General features: G+C 49.8%; 1 protein-coding gene across 6 annotated transcripts in view; it reads left to right on the top strand.

The window, feature by feature from the left end:
• LRIG1 (leucine rich repeats and immunoglobulin like domains 1) overlaps positions 1-14,734 on the top strand; it is a 470,674-nt gene extending 455,940 nt beyond the window's left edge. For all 6 annotated transcript variants that reach the window (XM_072941642.1, XM_072941643.1, XM_072941641.1 and 3 more), the window contains 8 exons: positions 615-778; positions 8,070-8,390; positions 9,737-10,018; positions 10,589-11,008; positions 11,424-11,549; positions 12,118-12,267; positions 12,759-13,010; positions 13,105-14,734. In XM_072941642.1, coding sequence (XP_072797743.1) covers positions 615-778; positions 8,070-8,390; positions 9,737-10,018; positions 10,589-11,008; positions 11,424-11,549; positions 12,118-12,267; positions 12,759-13,010; positions 13,105-13,364 — 1,975 coding nt within the window. In that variant the 3' untranslated portion in view covers positions 13,365-14,734. The remainder of the gene's footprint in view (positions 1-614; positions 779-8,069; positions 8,391-9,736; positions 10,019-10,588; positions 11,009-11,423; positions 11,550-12,117; positions 12,268-12,758; positions 13,011-13,104) is intronic.
• The last annotated feature ends 426 nt before the right edge of the window (positions 14,735-15,160 follow it).

Genomic DNA, 15,160 nt, shown 5'->3' with positions numbered 1-15,160 from the left:
TGGTGTGGACAGACGGACACACACACACACACACACAAGCTGGTGTGGACAGACGAACACACACACACACACACACACACACAACTAGAGGGGCACACGGGTGAGCTTACATCTGGAAGTAAGAAAACACAAAGCTTTGCCAAACAGAAGTAGACAGCCATGGGGAAAAAGAGCCCTTCTCAGGACTCGTTTCAGAATTTAAACCAGAGTCTGAGCGGAGAAGCTCCAAGCGTATATCAGGAGGATGGGAAACGGTGGGTGCTCCTCATGTGTGGGGGGGTCAGGGGCCGGAAGACGACGTCCGGGGCCCGTGAGAGCAGCGGCTGGCTGAGCGCGTGTGCGAACCCCGGGTTGTGGCTACTTGAGGTGCGGTGACTCGTTAGACATGCCTGACACGCTGGGCCAGAGCTGCCTGTCATCACAGCCTCCAGGTAGATTGTACGTACTCCTCTCGGTCCCCAGGGAGGAACCGGGACAAAAATCATCTCCCCTTCGACCTTGCTGATGTTCACGACAGAAGCCGGTCGGAAGCGATGGATCACTCCGGACCCTGCAGGGGGAAGTACCCCTTCTTTGCAGTCATGCCTCACGCACCCCTTCTGTTTTGCTTTCAGCCACATCAGCAGTGATAGCTTCCTGTGTGACTGCCAGCTGAAGTGGCTGCCCCCGTGGCTGCTGGGCAGGATGCTGCAGGGCTTCGTGACGGCCACCTGTGCCCACCCAGAGTCGCTGAAGGGCCAGAGCATCTTCTCTGTGCCACCAGACAGTTTCGTGTGCGGTAAGGTCGTGATTTCTAACTTTTTTTCACCAAGGGCAAGGCGGCCAGGAGGAGCTCTTCGTTACGGGAGTGATTCCTGTGATCAGAGTCAACCCCAACCCATGGTTACCAATCAGCCGCTGGACGCAATTTATTTCCCAGTGAAACCACACGGAGTATTTACTGTGCCGTCGCCTCATTATGTGGTTCGTGGAGTGTGTGCGTTTAATCAGGGAGGAGCCTGAGTTGGTTCAGTTACAGGGAGATAGTTGTGTTGTTTCAAGACGGCGCTGGTGCCCGGGTTGAGCTGTGAATTTACTCAGCGTATGAGGCCGGGCTTTTAATGTGTGTTTCTTTCCAACCCCAAGAATGAAAGGTTAAATGCAGGAAAGAACGAGTCTCGGGAGAACAGTTACTATAGTAAAAGAATTCCTTCGTGTTGACTTGCACTCTTGCTGTGTCTTAAAAGCCCTGGAATCTGCACTTACAGCTTTAAATTCTTTTTTTTCCTTCTGATTGTTGGAATGTGGTGCTTGCCGTGTTTTTGACCAGAGGTGGTCGGGATCCAACTTCAGTTGCAAAGAGCACAGAAAATGGTGAACAGCTGAGCACAGACACACGCGCACACAGGCACTCACACGTGGCACGGACGTGCACGACACACCACACTTAAACAGAAATGATGCGGCTTCGTGGTCAGTAAGATGTGCTCAGAGAATGAGATCAATTTAGAGTTGTTGCTGGTTTGTGCTCTAAGCCGGAGCGAGGGGGGCATTCCTAGTCCTGGCCGGAACTGCTGGGCAGGTGGGAGTCCTGCTGCCTTTCGTGCCCCTGGTCTGCCCTAAGCCTTGGGTGTGATGTCCTGAACAGGCACTCCCCTGGGGTAGGGGGACCCCCCGTGATCCATTTGTTACTTTTGGGGCACAACAGTAGCCAGCGTGCCTGCCGAAGTCCAGGCACGAGGGCTCCTCTTCCACGTGTCCACCCACCACCACTTCTGAGAGCAGGCTTGCCTTCCCTTCTCCTGATCCAGTCCAGCAAGGAGCCTTAAAAGTACCGAGCTTTTTGTTACTATTCTTCTCATGGGAACTGTGCCCACAGCCCGCATCCCCCAGGATAGCTGTGCCACCCGTGGTTCCTCGGGTTCCTGGCCCCGGCCCGTTCTGCTGCAGTAGAGCTCCCTGAAGTTGAGCCTTCAGCCCCTTCCTGCCACTCAGCTGCCGCAGGGCACGAGCTTTCGCTTTGGATGTGAGCCAAGGCAGGACTTCGGACACGCCGCACCCAGCGAGCGTCCTGCCTGTGGCCCTGGCATAGTCTGAACCGCAGCAGTTAGGACACATTGCTCAGACCCACATCCACATTGCCAGTCGGGCTCCCTCCCAGGCAGTTATCAAGGACTAACGGGCATCACAGGAACACTTGCGGGAGAAGACAGTCTGAAGCCCTGGGGGGCTCTCCCACTGCTTTTTTTTTTTTTTTTTTTGTAAAATAGAAACAGAACCACTTTGAACCTACTAGGACAATTAGAATCAAAAAGTCAGGTACCAACAAGTGTGATGGAGAGAAATCTGAACCCTCATACACTTCAGGTGGGAATGCAACGTGGTGTATGTAGCTGCTTTGGAAAAGAGTTTGGAAGTGTCTCAAATAAGCCCAGAGTGACAGTATGACCCAGCAATTCCACTCTTAGGTAAATCCCCAAGGCATTCGAAAACTTATGTCCACATAAAAACTTGTGCATGAATGTTCATAGCACCATTCATTATACTGGCATTAAGGTGGAAATGATTTAAATGCCCATCAGTTGATAAATGTATAAATAATATCTGGTACAGGCATACAGTGGACTGAAAATTACTAGGTCATAAAAAGGAATCAATTGTACAGCATGGATGAACCTTGAAATACAAAGCTAAGTGAAAGCCATCACAGAAGAGTGTCTGTTACACGATTCCATGCACATGAAATGTCCAGGGTAGGGAAGCCTACAGGGGTAGGACGGAGACTCCTTCGCCTGGGGAGAGGTGGAGGGAGAAGGGATGACAGCTGGAAGGTACAGTTTCTCTCTGAGGTGATGAAAATGTTCTTGAAAATGACTGTGACAATGGTTGCACATAATTATGAATATAATAAAAGCCATGAAATTGTACAGTTTAAATAGGTGAATAGTATTGTAAGGAACTTACATCTCATAAAGGTGTTTTAGAAAAGAGAAGTGTAATTTACATACCATATAATTCATTCCTCTGAAGTGTGCAAGCTAGTGTTTTTTTGAATACTGAAAGTTGTGTAACCCTCACTACTGCCTGATTGTGTAACATTCCATCACCCGTGAAAGAAGCCCCATTGCCGTTAGCAGCCACTCCCTCTTCTTCCCTGGCAGCCTTTCCTCTATGTTACGTGTCTGGTTACCTTTTCTGCACGTGTCATGTAAGTGGACTCCTACAGGACAGTCCCTGTGACCAGCCTTGTTCACTTAGTATAATTTTTTTTTATCATGTAATAGTACTTATTTTTAAATGGCTGAATAAATATTCCATTGTATGGGTAGACATCGAGCCATTCGTCAGATGATGGACATTTAGGTTGTTTTCACTCTTGAGTTATAAATAATGTCCTGTGAACGTTCGTGTACAAGTTTGTGTGTAACCTCTTGGGTGTGCACTAGGAGTGGAGTTGCTGGGTCATACGGTAACTCTTGGCTGAAGTGTTTGAGGAGCTGCCCCACTGCCTTCCTGAGCGGCCGCCCCATTTTACAAGCCCACCAGCGCGGTGTGAGGAATGCGGTGTCTCGCCATCCGTGTCAGCACTTGTCACTGCCTTTCTAATTCTACCCACACTGTTGGATGTGGAGTCTCCCTGTGGTTTTGAACTGCATTTCCTTAATGACTAATGACCTTGAGCATGTTTTCATATGCTCATTGGGCCTCTGTATATTTGCTTTTGAAAAATGACTCTTCAGATCCTCTGCCTGAGTTACAACTGGACCATTAGTCTTTTCATGGTTGAGTTAAGAGTGTTTTATATATTACGGATAGTAGATCGGCAGCAGATAAAATTTGCCAATATTTTCTACCAATCTGTGGAGTTTTTTATCCATTATTTTATTTTATTTTATTTTATTTTATTGACATTTGAAGCAAACAGTTTTTAAATTCTAGGTCCAGTTTCTTTTCTTTTTTTTTCTTTTCTCATTTGTAATTTTGATGTCATACCTAAGAAATTGCCAGAGATGAGGTCGGGAACATTTACACCCATGTTTTCTTCTAAGAGTTTCACGACTTCGGCTTTTATATACTCCTCCAGTTTTGTTCTTGTTGAAGACTTTTTTTTTTTAATTGAAGTATAGTTGGTTTACAGTGAGTTTCTGGTGTACAGTACAGTGATTCAGTTATATACACATTATTTTTCATATTCTTTCCACGATGATTTGCCATAAGATACTGAATATAGTTCCCTGTGGGAGAGTGTTTTGACTTTTCTGGTTCCCTTGCGTGTCCCCATAAACTTGTTGACCAGCCTGTCCGTGTAGACAGTCACCGCGGGTGGGACTGGGGGGTTACCGTGAACCTCTAGATGACTCTGGGGAGTCCTGCCGTCGTCATGCTAAGTCTCACCAGTCTGTGAACATGTGCTGTCTCTCCGTGGTTTTATAGCCCTTCTTCAGTTTCTCTTAATGAAGGTTTATAGTTTTCATTGTACAGGTCTCACATGTCTTTTGTTAAATGTATTCCTACTTTTTTTCTTTTTTGGGGTTATTTTGGATGGAGTTCATATTTAATTTTTACATTTTTCATTGCTAGTATATAGATATTCAATTGAATTTTATGTTGATTTTTGTATCCTGCAACTCTGCTGAAATCATTTATTAGTTCTAATAGCTTTTCAGTGAATTTCTGAGGATTTTTTAAAATACATGATCATGTCATTTGCAGAAATAGAGTTTTCTTCCTTTCCAGTCTCAGTGGTTTTTGTTTCTTTTTCTTATCTAATTGCTCTGGCCAGAGCCTCCAGAAGTGTTGAATAGAAGTGATGAGGGCAGACATCCTAGAGGTTTTCCTGATTTTAGGGGATGAGCATTCAGTCTTTCACCATTGAGTATGATGCTAGTGTGGGTTTTTCATAGATGACGACTTTTATTGAGTTGAGGAATTTGCCTTGTATGTCTAATTTGTTGAGTGTTTTTTCTATTTAAGAACGGGTGTTGGATTTTGGCAGATGCTTTGTCTGCATCTGTTAAAAGAATCGTGGATTTTTTTCCCCTTTATGTTATTGATATGGTGTATGACATTTCTGGATGTTAAAACCACCTTGCAATCTTGGGAAATTTTAAAACTACTTTTACTTATTACATCTACTAAGATTTTCTATTTTTTCTTGAGTCAGCTTTGGTACTTTGTGTCTTTTTCACAATTTGTGCATTTCAAGTTGCTTATCTAATTTGTTGGCATGCAGTTGTTCATTGTCTTCTCCTGTAACCTGGATTGTTGCTGTACGGTCGGTAGTCACGTCCTCTCTTTGATTCTACATTTTAGTATGTTGAGTTTTCTGTCCTGTCCCACCATCCCCACTAGCGTCAGTACAGGTTCTTCAATTTTGTTGATATTTTCCGAGAAGAGGAACAGAAGAGTTACAAACAAAAAATACACTGTCTTTACATACTTACTCATGTAGTTGCCTTTAATGGTGTGTTTTGTCTCTTTCTGTGGATTTGAGGGTTTTTTTAAGATATAAGTATTGGAAAAATGTATTGAGCTCTTCCTGCAAACTAGGGTCTAAGATAAAGATTGGTACTGAATTATTTCACTTAATACTAATATTAATACTTACAACATCCCTATTAGGCATCATTCTGATTTTACAGATGAGAAAATTGAGGGTCAGAGATTGTATGTAGCTTTTTTTTTCTTTTTTTTCTTTTTTGGATTTGAGTTATTACGCTGTGTCCTTTCTTTTCAACCTGAAGGATTCTCTTGGGTATTTCTTGTAGGGCAGGTCTGGTAGCAATAAATTCTCTAAGGGTTTTTGGTTTTGTTTTTAAATCTGAGAATGTTTTCATTTCTCCTTCATTTCTGAAGAATAGATTTGCTGGGTATAGAATTCTTAGTTAACAGTCTCAGGACTTGGAACATCTCTTCCTACTGCCTTCTCACTTCATGGTTTCTGGAGAGAAATCAGCTGTTAATGTTGTTGAAGATCCCGATTTCTGTGTGACGAGTTGCTGTTCTTTTGCTGCTTTCAAGATTCTTTGTTCTTGGCTTTACAGAATTTGACTGTGAAGCCTTTCGGTGTAGATCTTTTTAGAGTTTATTCTATTTGGAGTTCATTGAGCTTCTTGGATGCGTAGATGTAAATTCTCCATCCAATTTGGGAAGGTTGAGGCCATTACTGCTTCACAGGCTCTGTTCCTTTTTCTTCTCCCTGCGCTCCCATTGTTTGCATGTGACTCTGCCTGAGGCCATCCCACAGGGCCCTGCGGCTCTGCTCACTTTCTTCATTCTTCCCTCTTTGTTTCTCAGACTGGATAACTTCAGTTGACTTGTCTCAGTTTCCCTGACTCTTCTGCTAGGTCAGTTCACCTGCTGAGCCCCTGTAGTGAATTTTTCATTTCAGTTACTGTACTTCTAAACTCCAAGATTTATATTAGGTTCATTTTTACAATTTTGGCTCTTTATTTGGTGGGAAAGTATTCAAATGAATGCTCTTCCTTTAGACACTTTAATTCTTTGACAATTTAAAGTTTTTTCTGTAGTAAGTACCAGATCTGGACTTTCCTCAAGGACAATTTCCATTGAGTGCTTTTTTTAATGTGTCTTCGCATGTTTTGTATTTTTGTGTTGCTGTTGAAAACTGAGTATTTAAAATAATGTGGCAACTCTGGAAATCAGATCCTCCCTGTCCTCCCCTGGGGTTTGTTGTTCTGTTTATTGTTGAAATTTCTTTCGTGACTTTCCTGGACAAATGTTGTAAAATCTGGTTGTGTAGCCACTGAAGTCCCTCTGTGGTTAGCTAATGACCGGACAGAGTCCTTAAATCACTTCAACCAGCAAGTCTCCCATCCTTTGCCCAGCGTCTCTGTTGCGTGTTGGGGATGTGCCATCCCTTCCTGTCTGCACTGATCCTCAGTGAGGGTCGGTCACAGGGAGGAGAGGAGGACCCTCTCTGGGCTTCCCTAGGCATACACCAAGCCCTGCACATGCATGTGCAGGAACATGTCGGACCTCTTCAAAGGCCACTATTGACATTTCATTCATCTGACACCTTTTTTTGTTTTCAAGCCAGCCTCGTGTTAGTTCCAACTGATATTCCTGCCTCAGTACTGACCACTGATGGGTTTCATCACATGCCTTGGGGATAGGGCTTCCCCTGCTGAGCAAACTGTGTCAGGTCACATAAACGCAAGCCCTGAAGATGCAGCCTTTGGGGGTGTCCCCAACCTATCCTGCCCCCGTCAGTGGTTGCTCAGCTGCCCAGTTCTCATGCTACTGCAGAGCTGGGGAGAGAGGGACGGGACTTGGGGCAAGTTACAATGCTGTAACACTCACTTTTCTTCCTGCGATTTGGGTGTTTTCTTGACTCAACACTCCATGGGTTGTTACAGCCTTTAGTTTTTCTCTAAAATCCTGAAGCAGTTGATAGTGATCAGCTGTGCTGTTGTTTTTATTGCTTTAATGGAGGTGCAGATGTTCCGAAGTCTTCCTCCTGCCGTTCTGCAAGTACTTCATCCTCCACCCACTTTGGAGGCGAGTCTGTGGATGAGGTCTGTGCAGTCACGGTGGTTGCTGGCTTTAATTTTCTTTCCTTTTTATTTTTTAAATTGCAACTGTACGTTGATTTACAACGTTGTCCTAGTTTCTGGTGTACAGCAAAGTGAAATCAGTTATACATCCATATATTCGTTTTCATATTCGTTTCTATTGTAGGCTATTACAAGCTATTAGGTATAGTTCCCTGTGGTAGACAGTAGGACCTAATTACCTGTTCTGTACATAGCAGTTTGCTGTAACTGTTTTGCGTGACATTCAGTGAGTAAAGCCGACTGGAGCCTTCTCATGGAAAGTGCTGACTGCTGGCCGAGTCCTGGTGGATGTGTTTGGAATCAAGGAGTGTGACCGTACAGGGGTCCCTGCTCATGGATGTATAACTGGATATGGTCAGGGAGCCATGCTGCAGTCCCTCACGGGGTTTGGTGGAGCCGAGGATGCGCAGGGTCCCGGCTCACCGTCTGACTCAGTTTTTCATGAGTTTCAACAGCAGCTGGTTCCTGTCCTCAGGAGTCCAGGTGACTTAGACGTGGCTCTTTTCTCCCCAGACGACTTACCAAAGCCCCAGATTATCACCCAGCCGGAGACGACCATGGCCGTGGTGGGCAAGGACATCCGGTTCACGTGCTCGGCCGCCAGCAGCAGCAGCTCCCCGATGACGTTCGCCTGGAAGAAGGACAACGAGGTGCTGGCCAACGCGGACATGGAGAACTTCGCCCACGTCCGCGCCCAGGACGGCGAGGTGATGGAGTACACCACCATCCTGCACTTGCGCCACGTCACCTTCGGGCATGAGGGCCGCTACCAGTGTGTCATCACCAACCACTTCGGCTCCACCTACTCGCACAAGGCCAGGCTCACCGTGAACGGTAAGCGAGTGCCTTCTCGTTAGTTGGGTGTCAGAGCCCTACAGAGCCACACTCGTGATTGTCCCGTCACCCGTGTGGGAGTGACGGGGCACGCCTGTGTTGTGCGATTGCCTGGGTCAGGCCCAGAACAAGCGTTGTAGACTGCAGGGTGATTCTCAGTGGATTCTTTGTTTTGGGTGACTTCTTTAATCCAGTTATGTCAAGTGACATTGTAGGCTCAAGCCTTGCACTTTTTTGCACGTATTATCCTACTTAATCCCAGATGTCTGGTGTCCAGAGTCCAAGCCAGCCCCGATCCTGGGGGGAGCTGCTGCCTTTTGAGGAGGTGGCACAGCCCTGGGGCCGGAGCCACAGAGGGCAGGGCAGGTGTGCGTGCTGGCCTGATAGCAGAAAGGTCTGCAGGTGTTTGACAAGGATTTTCACTCTGTAACCAGCTTTGGAGCCTGTTGAGGTGGCTGGAGGACTGCTGCTTGTTGTAGGGAGTTTAGGGTAGGAGGAGAGGGGTGAATGGCTTGAGCAGTTGGCCCACCACCCCACTAACCTAACAAGATTCTCTTGATTATTAAATTATAATTAAAAGTGATGCAGCCACCGTGATCTTTAAGCCCTTACAGATCACACACACACACACACAAAACCCAATTTTTTTTTTTTAACCGCACTTTGGCTGGTGGTCTTGGTTTATTCTGAAGGTGTCCTCATTGTTTCTCACAACATCCGGGCCCCGTTAGACTCCACTGAAGCACTCCTGCGTGCACCTGGAGTGACACGGACCCCCGGGTCAGGGAACATCGGGAGAAATACGCTGGCGGAATGCTTTCAGCCCAGGAGAGTGCAGTGATGTGGGTCTAGCCCCGTCTCTCCTCCACGGGTTTTTCCCAGGAGGGAAGAGGCAGCGCATTGCTTTCCCCAGAGTGAAGGCCTGTCACCCTGCCCTCTATCACTGCATCTTGCAGGAGCAGACTTTCTGTCTCCCAGGCGCTCCCACGGTGGTGAAGGCAGGCAAGCATCCGTTCCTGGCGCTTAGGGGTCCTCCTGTTCAGACTGACCACCACGTGAGGGACAGCAGGGGAACGTTGCAGGGAAGCTCTACACTTGAGGGGGTCAGAGCCAGCCTGGCCTGCGCAGTGGGAGGGGCTGATGAAGGCAGCGCCTGTGCCAGGAAGAAGCTGGGCGGCCCGGGAAAGCGTTGCTCCCGATTCAAAGGGGCCAGTTAGTGGTTCTAGGCCGACAGTGATGAGAAGGGTGGTGAGGGAGGGGGGGGAAGGTCGGCTTGCTGGAAGACACCCCTGGCCTTCCACCATCTCCACCGTGTGTGTGTGTGTGTGTGTGTGTGTGTTTTGCAGTGTTGCCGTCATTCACCAAAATGCCCCATGACATTGCCATACGGACCGGCACCATGGCCCGTCTGGAATGTGCGGCCACCGGCCACCCTAACCCCCAGATCGCCTGGCAGAAGGACGGAGGCACGGATTTCCCCGCCGCCCGCGAGCGCCGCATGCATGTCATGCCGGACGACGACGTGTTCTTCATCACTGACGTGAAAGTAGACGACATGGGAGTGTACAGCTGTACCGCCCAGAACTCGGCCGGCTCTGTCTCAGCGAACGCCACCCTGACCGTCTTAGGTTCGGCTGTTGATACGCGGGGTATATGTGCGTGTGTGAGTGTGTGTGTGAGGCAGAGATTGCTTACGTGTCATACGTACCTAGAGGCAGAGTTGTCAAGCTGTTCTGTGAAGCCTGGGGGAGCTGAGTGTGGCAGGCTGTTTCTTTGTTGAACATGTTGGGTTGCTTTCTAGGATTTTCTAACAAGATGCTCTACTTAGGGAAAAAAAAGGATAGCAGGCTAATGGAGAGTCTTCAGAGGGCTTAGATATAAAACCCTGTACATCTCTGCCCCCTAAGTGGGCAGGAGCGGGGTGGGCTAGGTGGGGGACGAACATGGGCCTGTCATGGGGCAGTGTGAAAGCCGTAGGGGCTTCTGTGGCTGGAGGTTAGTTCACCCTCCTTGTTGAAGCCCCCCCCGGAACAGTACTGATGTGGTCATTGTGGCGGAAGGTCTTCTGCAAAGCTTGCCACTCTGCTCTTTCATATGGCATTGCCCTCATATGTTGGAATGTCCTTTGGCAGACAAGGCAGATCTCTAGTTGCTGAAGCCCACAGAATAACTATAAGATCGCCACTGACTTCTTGCAGAAACCCCGTCCCTGGCGGTGCCCTTGGAAGACCGTGTGGTATCCGTGGGAGAAACAGTGGCTCTCCAGTGCAAAGCAACCGGGAGCCCCCCGCCCCGCATCACCTGGCTCAAGGGGGACCGCCCCCTGAGCCTCACCGAGCGGCACCACTACACCCCTGGCAACCAGCTGCTGGTCGTTCAGAACGTGGTGGCGGAAGACGCGGGCCGCTATACCTGCGAGATGTCCAACACCCTGGGCACCGAGCGCGCGCACAGCCAGCTGAGCATCCTGCCCACGCCGGGCTGCAGGAAGGACGGCACCACCGTGGGCATCTTCACCATCGCCGTGGTTTGCAGTGTCGTGCTGACGTCGCTGGTCTGGGTGTGCATCATCTACCAGACCCGGAAGAAGAGTGAGGAGTACAGTGTCACTAACACAGGTGAGCTGCGCCGGGGAGGCGGCAGCCACGTCCCGAGGGCTTTTTGGGAAGTTCAGTATATTTGGAAGTTGAGAACCCCTGGGAATATGGAGTCCTTTGGGACAGCTGAGGCTTTGGTCTCAGGAACTTCATACTCTCTCTCGGGAATTGCACCTTAAAGGGGCATACGCTCAAAGTTAAGAACATTACGACTGCGGTGTTTGGAGGCCTCCCTGGCGGCTGCCCCAGGGTGACTGGCAGGGACCCCCGCCGCCGCTCCTCATCTCTGGCCTCTATCTTTTGTTTACTCAGACATCTGACTGCCGCACCCTTTTCTCCCTGGGTGCACGGTCAGGCTGAGCAGGTGGTGGGAAGGCTTCCCCAGTGCAGCCTGCACACCTAGACACCCGCTCCTGGGCGTCCTGTCTCCTTGCAGATGAAACCATCGTGCCACCAGATGTTCCAAGCTACCTGTCTTCTCAGGGGACCCTTTCTGAGCGGCAGGAAACTGTGGTCAGGGCTGAGGGTGGCCGTCAGGCCAACGGGCACGTCGAGAGTGACGGTAAGGCTGCAGTGCCTGGGGCGGCGGCTCCTGCCCTGCCGGGGACAGGGGCTCAGCCTCACCCTGAGCGCAGCTGGGGAGCCAGCAGGCTGCTGACTTGAGGCTTCTGTTGGTTTGTTTTTGGACTTTACCCATGCAAGTTGTGCAAGGTTTTAAAGTCCTTGTCTCCCAGGAAGTCCCTCTCCTGGGCTTGGTACCTCCCAGTCAGGGTAAGGTGGGACGGGCTGACGTAAGAGCCGCAGACACACTCCAGTTCCTGAGCACGAGGCGCTGCTGGAGGAGGGCGAGTGCCCAGAGGCCTGAGGGAGGCTGAGCGCTTGCTTGGGGGCAAGTTTCTCCTTACAAAGAACTGCTGCGCACCCTGGCTGTGCATGCTCAAAGGCCTGCCTGCTGGGAAGGCAGGATTAGAAAGCAATCCTTGCTGGGCCTCCCGGGTAGCCCAGTAATCCAGCACTGGAAAGAAAATGGTTTTAAACCATCCCCGTGCTGACAGCCTTGCCCGTTCTCCTCACCGGGTGCCCAGTGAAGTGCCCAGCCCGGCGTGTCTGACTATGTGGGGCTCTTGTAGGTGTCAGTCCGAGAGATGCAAGCCTGTTTCCAGAGGTGGACGGTGATGGCCTTACGTGTAGGCAGCCCAGGCTCTGCGCTGGGTTTATGCAGGAGCCGTGGAAAGTGATGGAGAAAGCCAACGGGACGGCTGGGCCGGAGAAGATGCCGGGTAGGAGATGCTTCCGTCAGAAGTGCTCTGTCCTTGGGATGAAAATGTGGGCTGCCAGGGTCATCAAATGAAAGGGGAAGGCGTATCTTAATGTCAGATCTTGGCATTCAACTTACTAACAGGCCTGGTTGTGTCTTACAACGGTGTGATGACAAGCCTGAGGTTTGTATGTGGCCCAAACGGGAGGGGGAGGAGGGGGAAAACTGATTTTTCCTGAGGAACCTAGGACCCAGCATACTCTGAGGTGTGGAGAGAGAAAGCTGAGAGCAGGCCGGGCCCAACTACGCCCATACAAAGAGGGATTTTAGTCACTAAATTTGTTTTTGTCCGCTCCGCCTCCAGCAGGGGTGTGTGTGTGTGTGTGTGTGTGTTGAGAATCCTCGTCTTAGAACAGACTCGGGGACAGAGCTGATGAAAGCCATTGAGGCCTCACGACTCTGTAGGGGCGCAGTCTGGTCTCAGCTCACCGCTGTGTGTGGCTCTGTCTGCAGAGCGCAGTGGCCCACGGCTGTGCGGTGACTGCAGCCCCGACTCGGACAGTCACTCCAAGGAGCCTGCCAGCTGTCCCCCTCCGGCGCCCAGAGACGGTGCGCAGCCCGGGACTCTAAGCAGCCGGAATGACCGCCCACAGTGGCCACAGCATCTGACCAGTGGGACTGCTGAGGGCGCCCTCTACCCCAGTAACCACGACAGAATGCCGACAGCCTGCAAGAAAAAGCCAGCAGCGCCTCTGGAGGGGAAAGGTGACCGGGCGCTGTCTGGGGAGGAGCCCCCGGCAGTAGGTGGGGGGCGCAGGATGCAGGGTCTGACGTGCCCCCCTCCCTGCCCCCCATCTAGGGTCCTCCTCTCGGACTTCGGAGTCTGGCTCTCACAGCCGAGCTAGAGACCTCCAGCCTTCCTCTGCGTTGACTCCAGGCAAGCCTGAGCTGCCAGAAGCCACCTCGGGCTCTCCTGACGTCCCCAGTGAAGGCCAGCACTTACTTCTTTCCAACGGACACCTCCCCCAGGCCTGTGACTCCAGCCCTGAGGCCACGCCACTGACAGGGCAGCCCCCCGGGAAACGGCGCACGCCGCTGCTGTTTGCACCGAAAAGCTAGGCTTCGTCTACCTCGGCTCTTGTCGCGTCGGTCTCTGCAGGAAAGAGGTAGGAGAGGCGGTGCGGAAGCCCGGCTCCAGGCGTCCCCAGTCTCCGCTCCCACGTGCGGCACCGGGAGGGAGACGGACTCGCAGCTGCAGCACAGCAATGCAAGAGGCTATTGTGTACACAAGGCAGAAAAGTATTGGATACCATTGTACATAAGAGTTTTCAGAGATTGCATATATATTATATATCTTTTACAAAGGCTATTTTAATCTTTAGTGCATGGTTAACAGAAAAAAGAAATCGTACAATTTTGACACTTATTTTTCATACCAGGTTGCTGTTTAATTTCAGAAGTGGGGAATAGTTCTGGTGCCTTAATGCATGGATGGAGTTTCTAGGAGCTACAAACCACATTTGCTCCCAGGAGCCTTTGGTGGGTGGGGAGGAAGGGGAGTCCCTGGATTTGCACTGCACGTCAGAGGGCGGACCCCCCAGGACAGAGGCTGGGCTGGCGTGGGAAGTGACTTCAGTCGGTGTTGCGCATGCGTGGGTGCCCTTGCAGGGAAGGACTGCTCGTAGGTTTAGGTTCTTTCTGGAACAAGTGGAACGGGTTGTTAAGCCACCACAAGCAACTGGCTCGAACAAGGAAGCACTGCCTTTCTTCTGTGATAAAAGCAAATGTGGTTTTGTCAGTATCACTCGATTGCCATTTGAGGCTTTTTAATATGATAGAGGCTGCTGGTGTTGGTACCTGTGGATTTTTCAATAGCGATTTCTTAGTTCTGCCAATATAATTACTACATTGGCCTTGGGGGGAAAGAAAAGAATCAGAGGCCTTACTGTTCAGGGCTAGCATGTCTCTCCCGAGGATCCGGAGCAGGCCTGTCCTCGTCCTTCCCTCGCACAGGCGGACCCGGGCTAGGACCCTCAAGAGGTTTAGCCCTTGACCTGGGTTCTGGGTCTAATTTGCACTTTTTGGAGCCCTGTAGCTAACCATCTTGTGAGTGCCAATGTGTCTATTTCAGGAAGAATTACGTTGAAACAAACACGGTCCTTAAAAATCTCAGAAAGCAAAGTTCCTTTAGCCAAACAGCTGAAGGGGAGGTATTGACTAACTTACTGTCTAGCGCCATCACTGTTCCCAAAGGTAAGCACATTTAGAATTTTGTTCTCAACAGTTAACTGATTCATGTTACTTCCACAAAATATGTGAATTTGCTGCTTCTGAGAGGCAATGTGAAAGAGGAAGTATTACTTTTATGTACAAAGTTATTTATTTATAGAAATTTTGGTACAATGTACATTGAAAAACATGTAAAATATTGAAGTGTCTAACAAATGGCATTGAAGTGTCTTTAATAAAGGTTCATTTATAAAATGTGAGGGGTGTGGTAGGGTCCTTCTTACACTTAAGTGCAGAGATCCCCTTACAAAGGCAGACATTCTCCTGCCTTTAATTACCTTTTTCCCCCCTGAAAAGAAGAACAGTTTTAGTCGAAGCAGAGTTGCTCCAGGGATGACACCGTTAGATTCCTGAGGCTTCTTGTTGACTCTCTCTCACACCTGGAGCCTGTTAGCTCAGCACCAAAAGGGTGGCCTTCCCTTTTCCTCTCTCTGACGCCCAGTGTCGAGCTTAAAGCTCCAGGAGCAAACCTTACCGAGGAGGGAGGAAACCACCCTGTTTCCAAAGCCGGCCCCGGCCCTTGCTTGGGGTCTGGAACAGAGCCAGGTGGGCGAGCGAGGGCTCCGCCTGCCCGAGGCCAGCTGGGCCCGCCCTGTCCCTGAGCCAGGACTGCTTTCTCTCACACA

The sequence above is a fragment of the Vicugna pacos genome, chromosome 17, assembly GCF_048564905.1.
Source record: "Vicugna pacos chromosome 17, VicPac4, whole genome shotgun sequence".
Classification (NCBI taxonomy): domain Eukaryota; kingdom Metazoa; phylum Chordata; class Mammalia; order Artiodactyla; family Camelidae; genus Vicugna; species Vicugna pacos.
The sequence above is the reverse complement of the archived record's forward strand: the minus strand, read 5'-3'. Positions and strand labels throughout refer to the sequence as shown.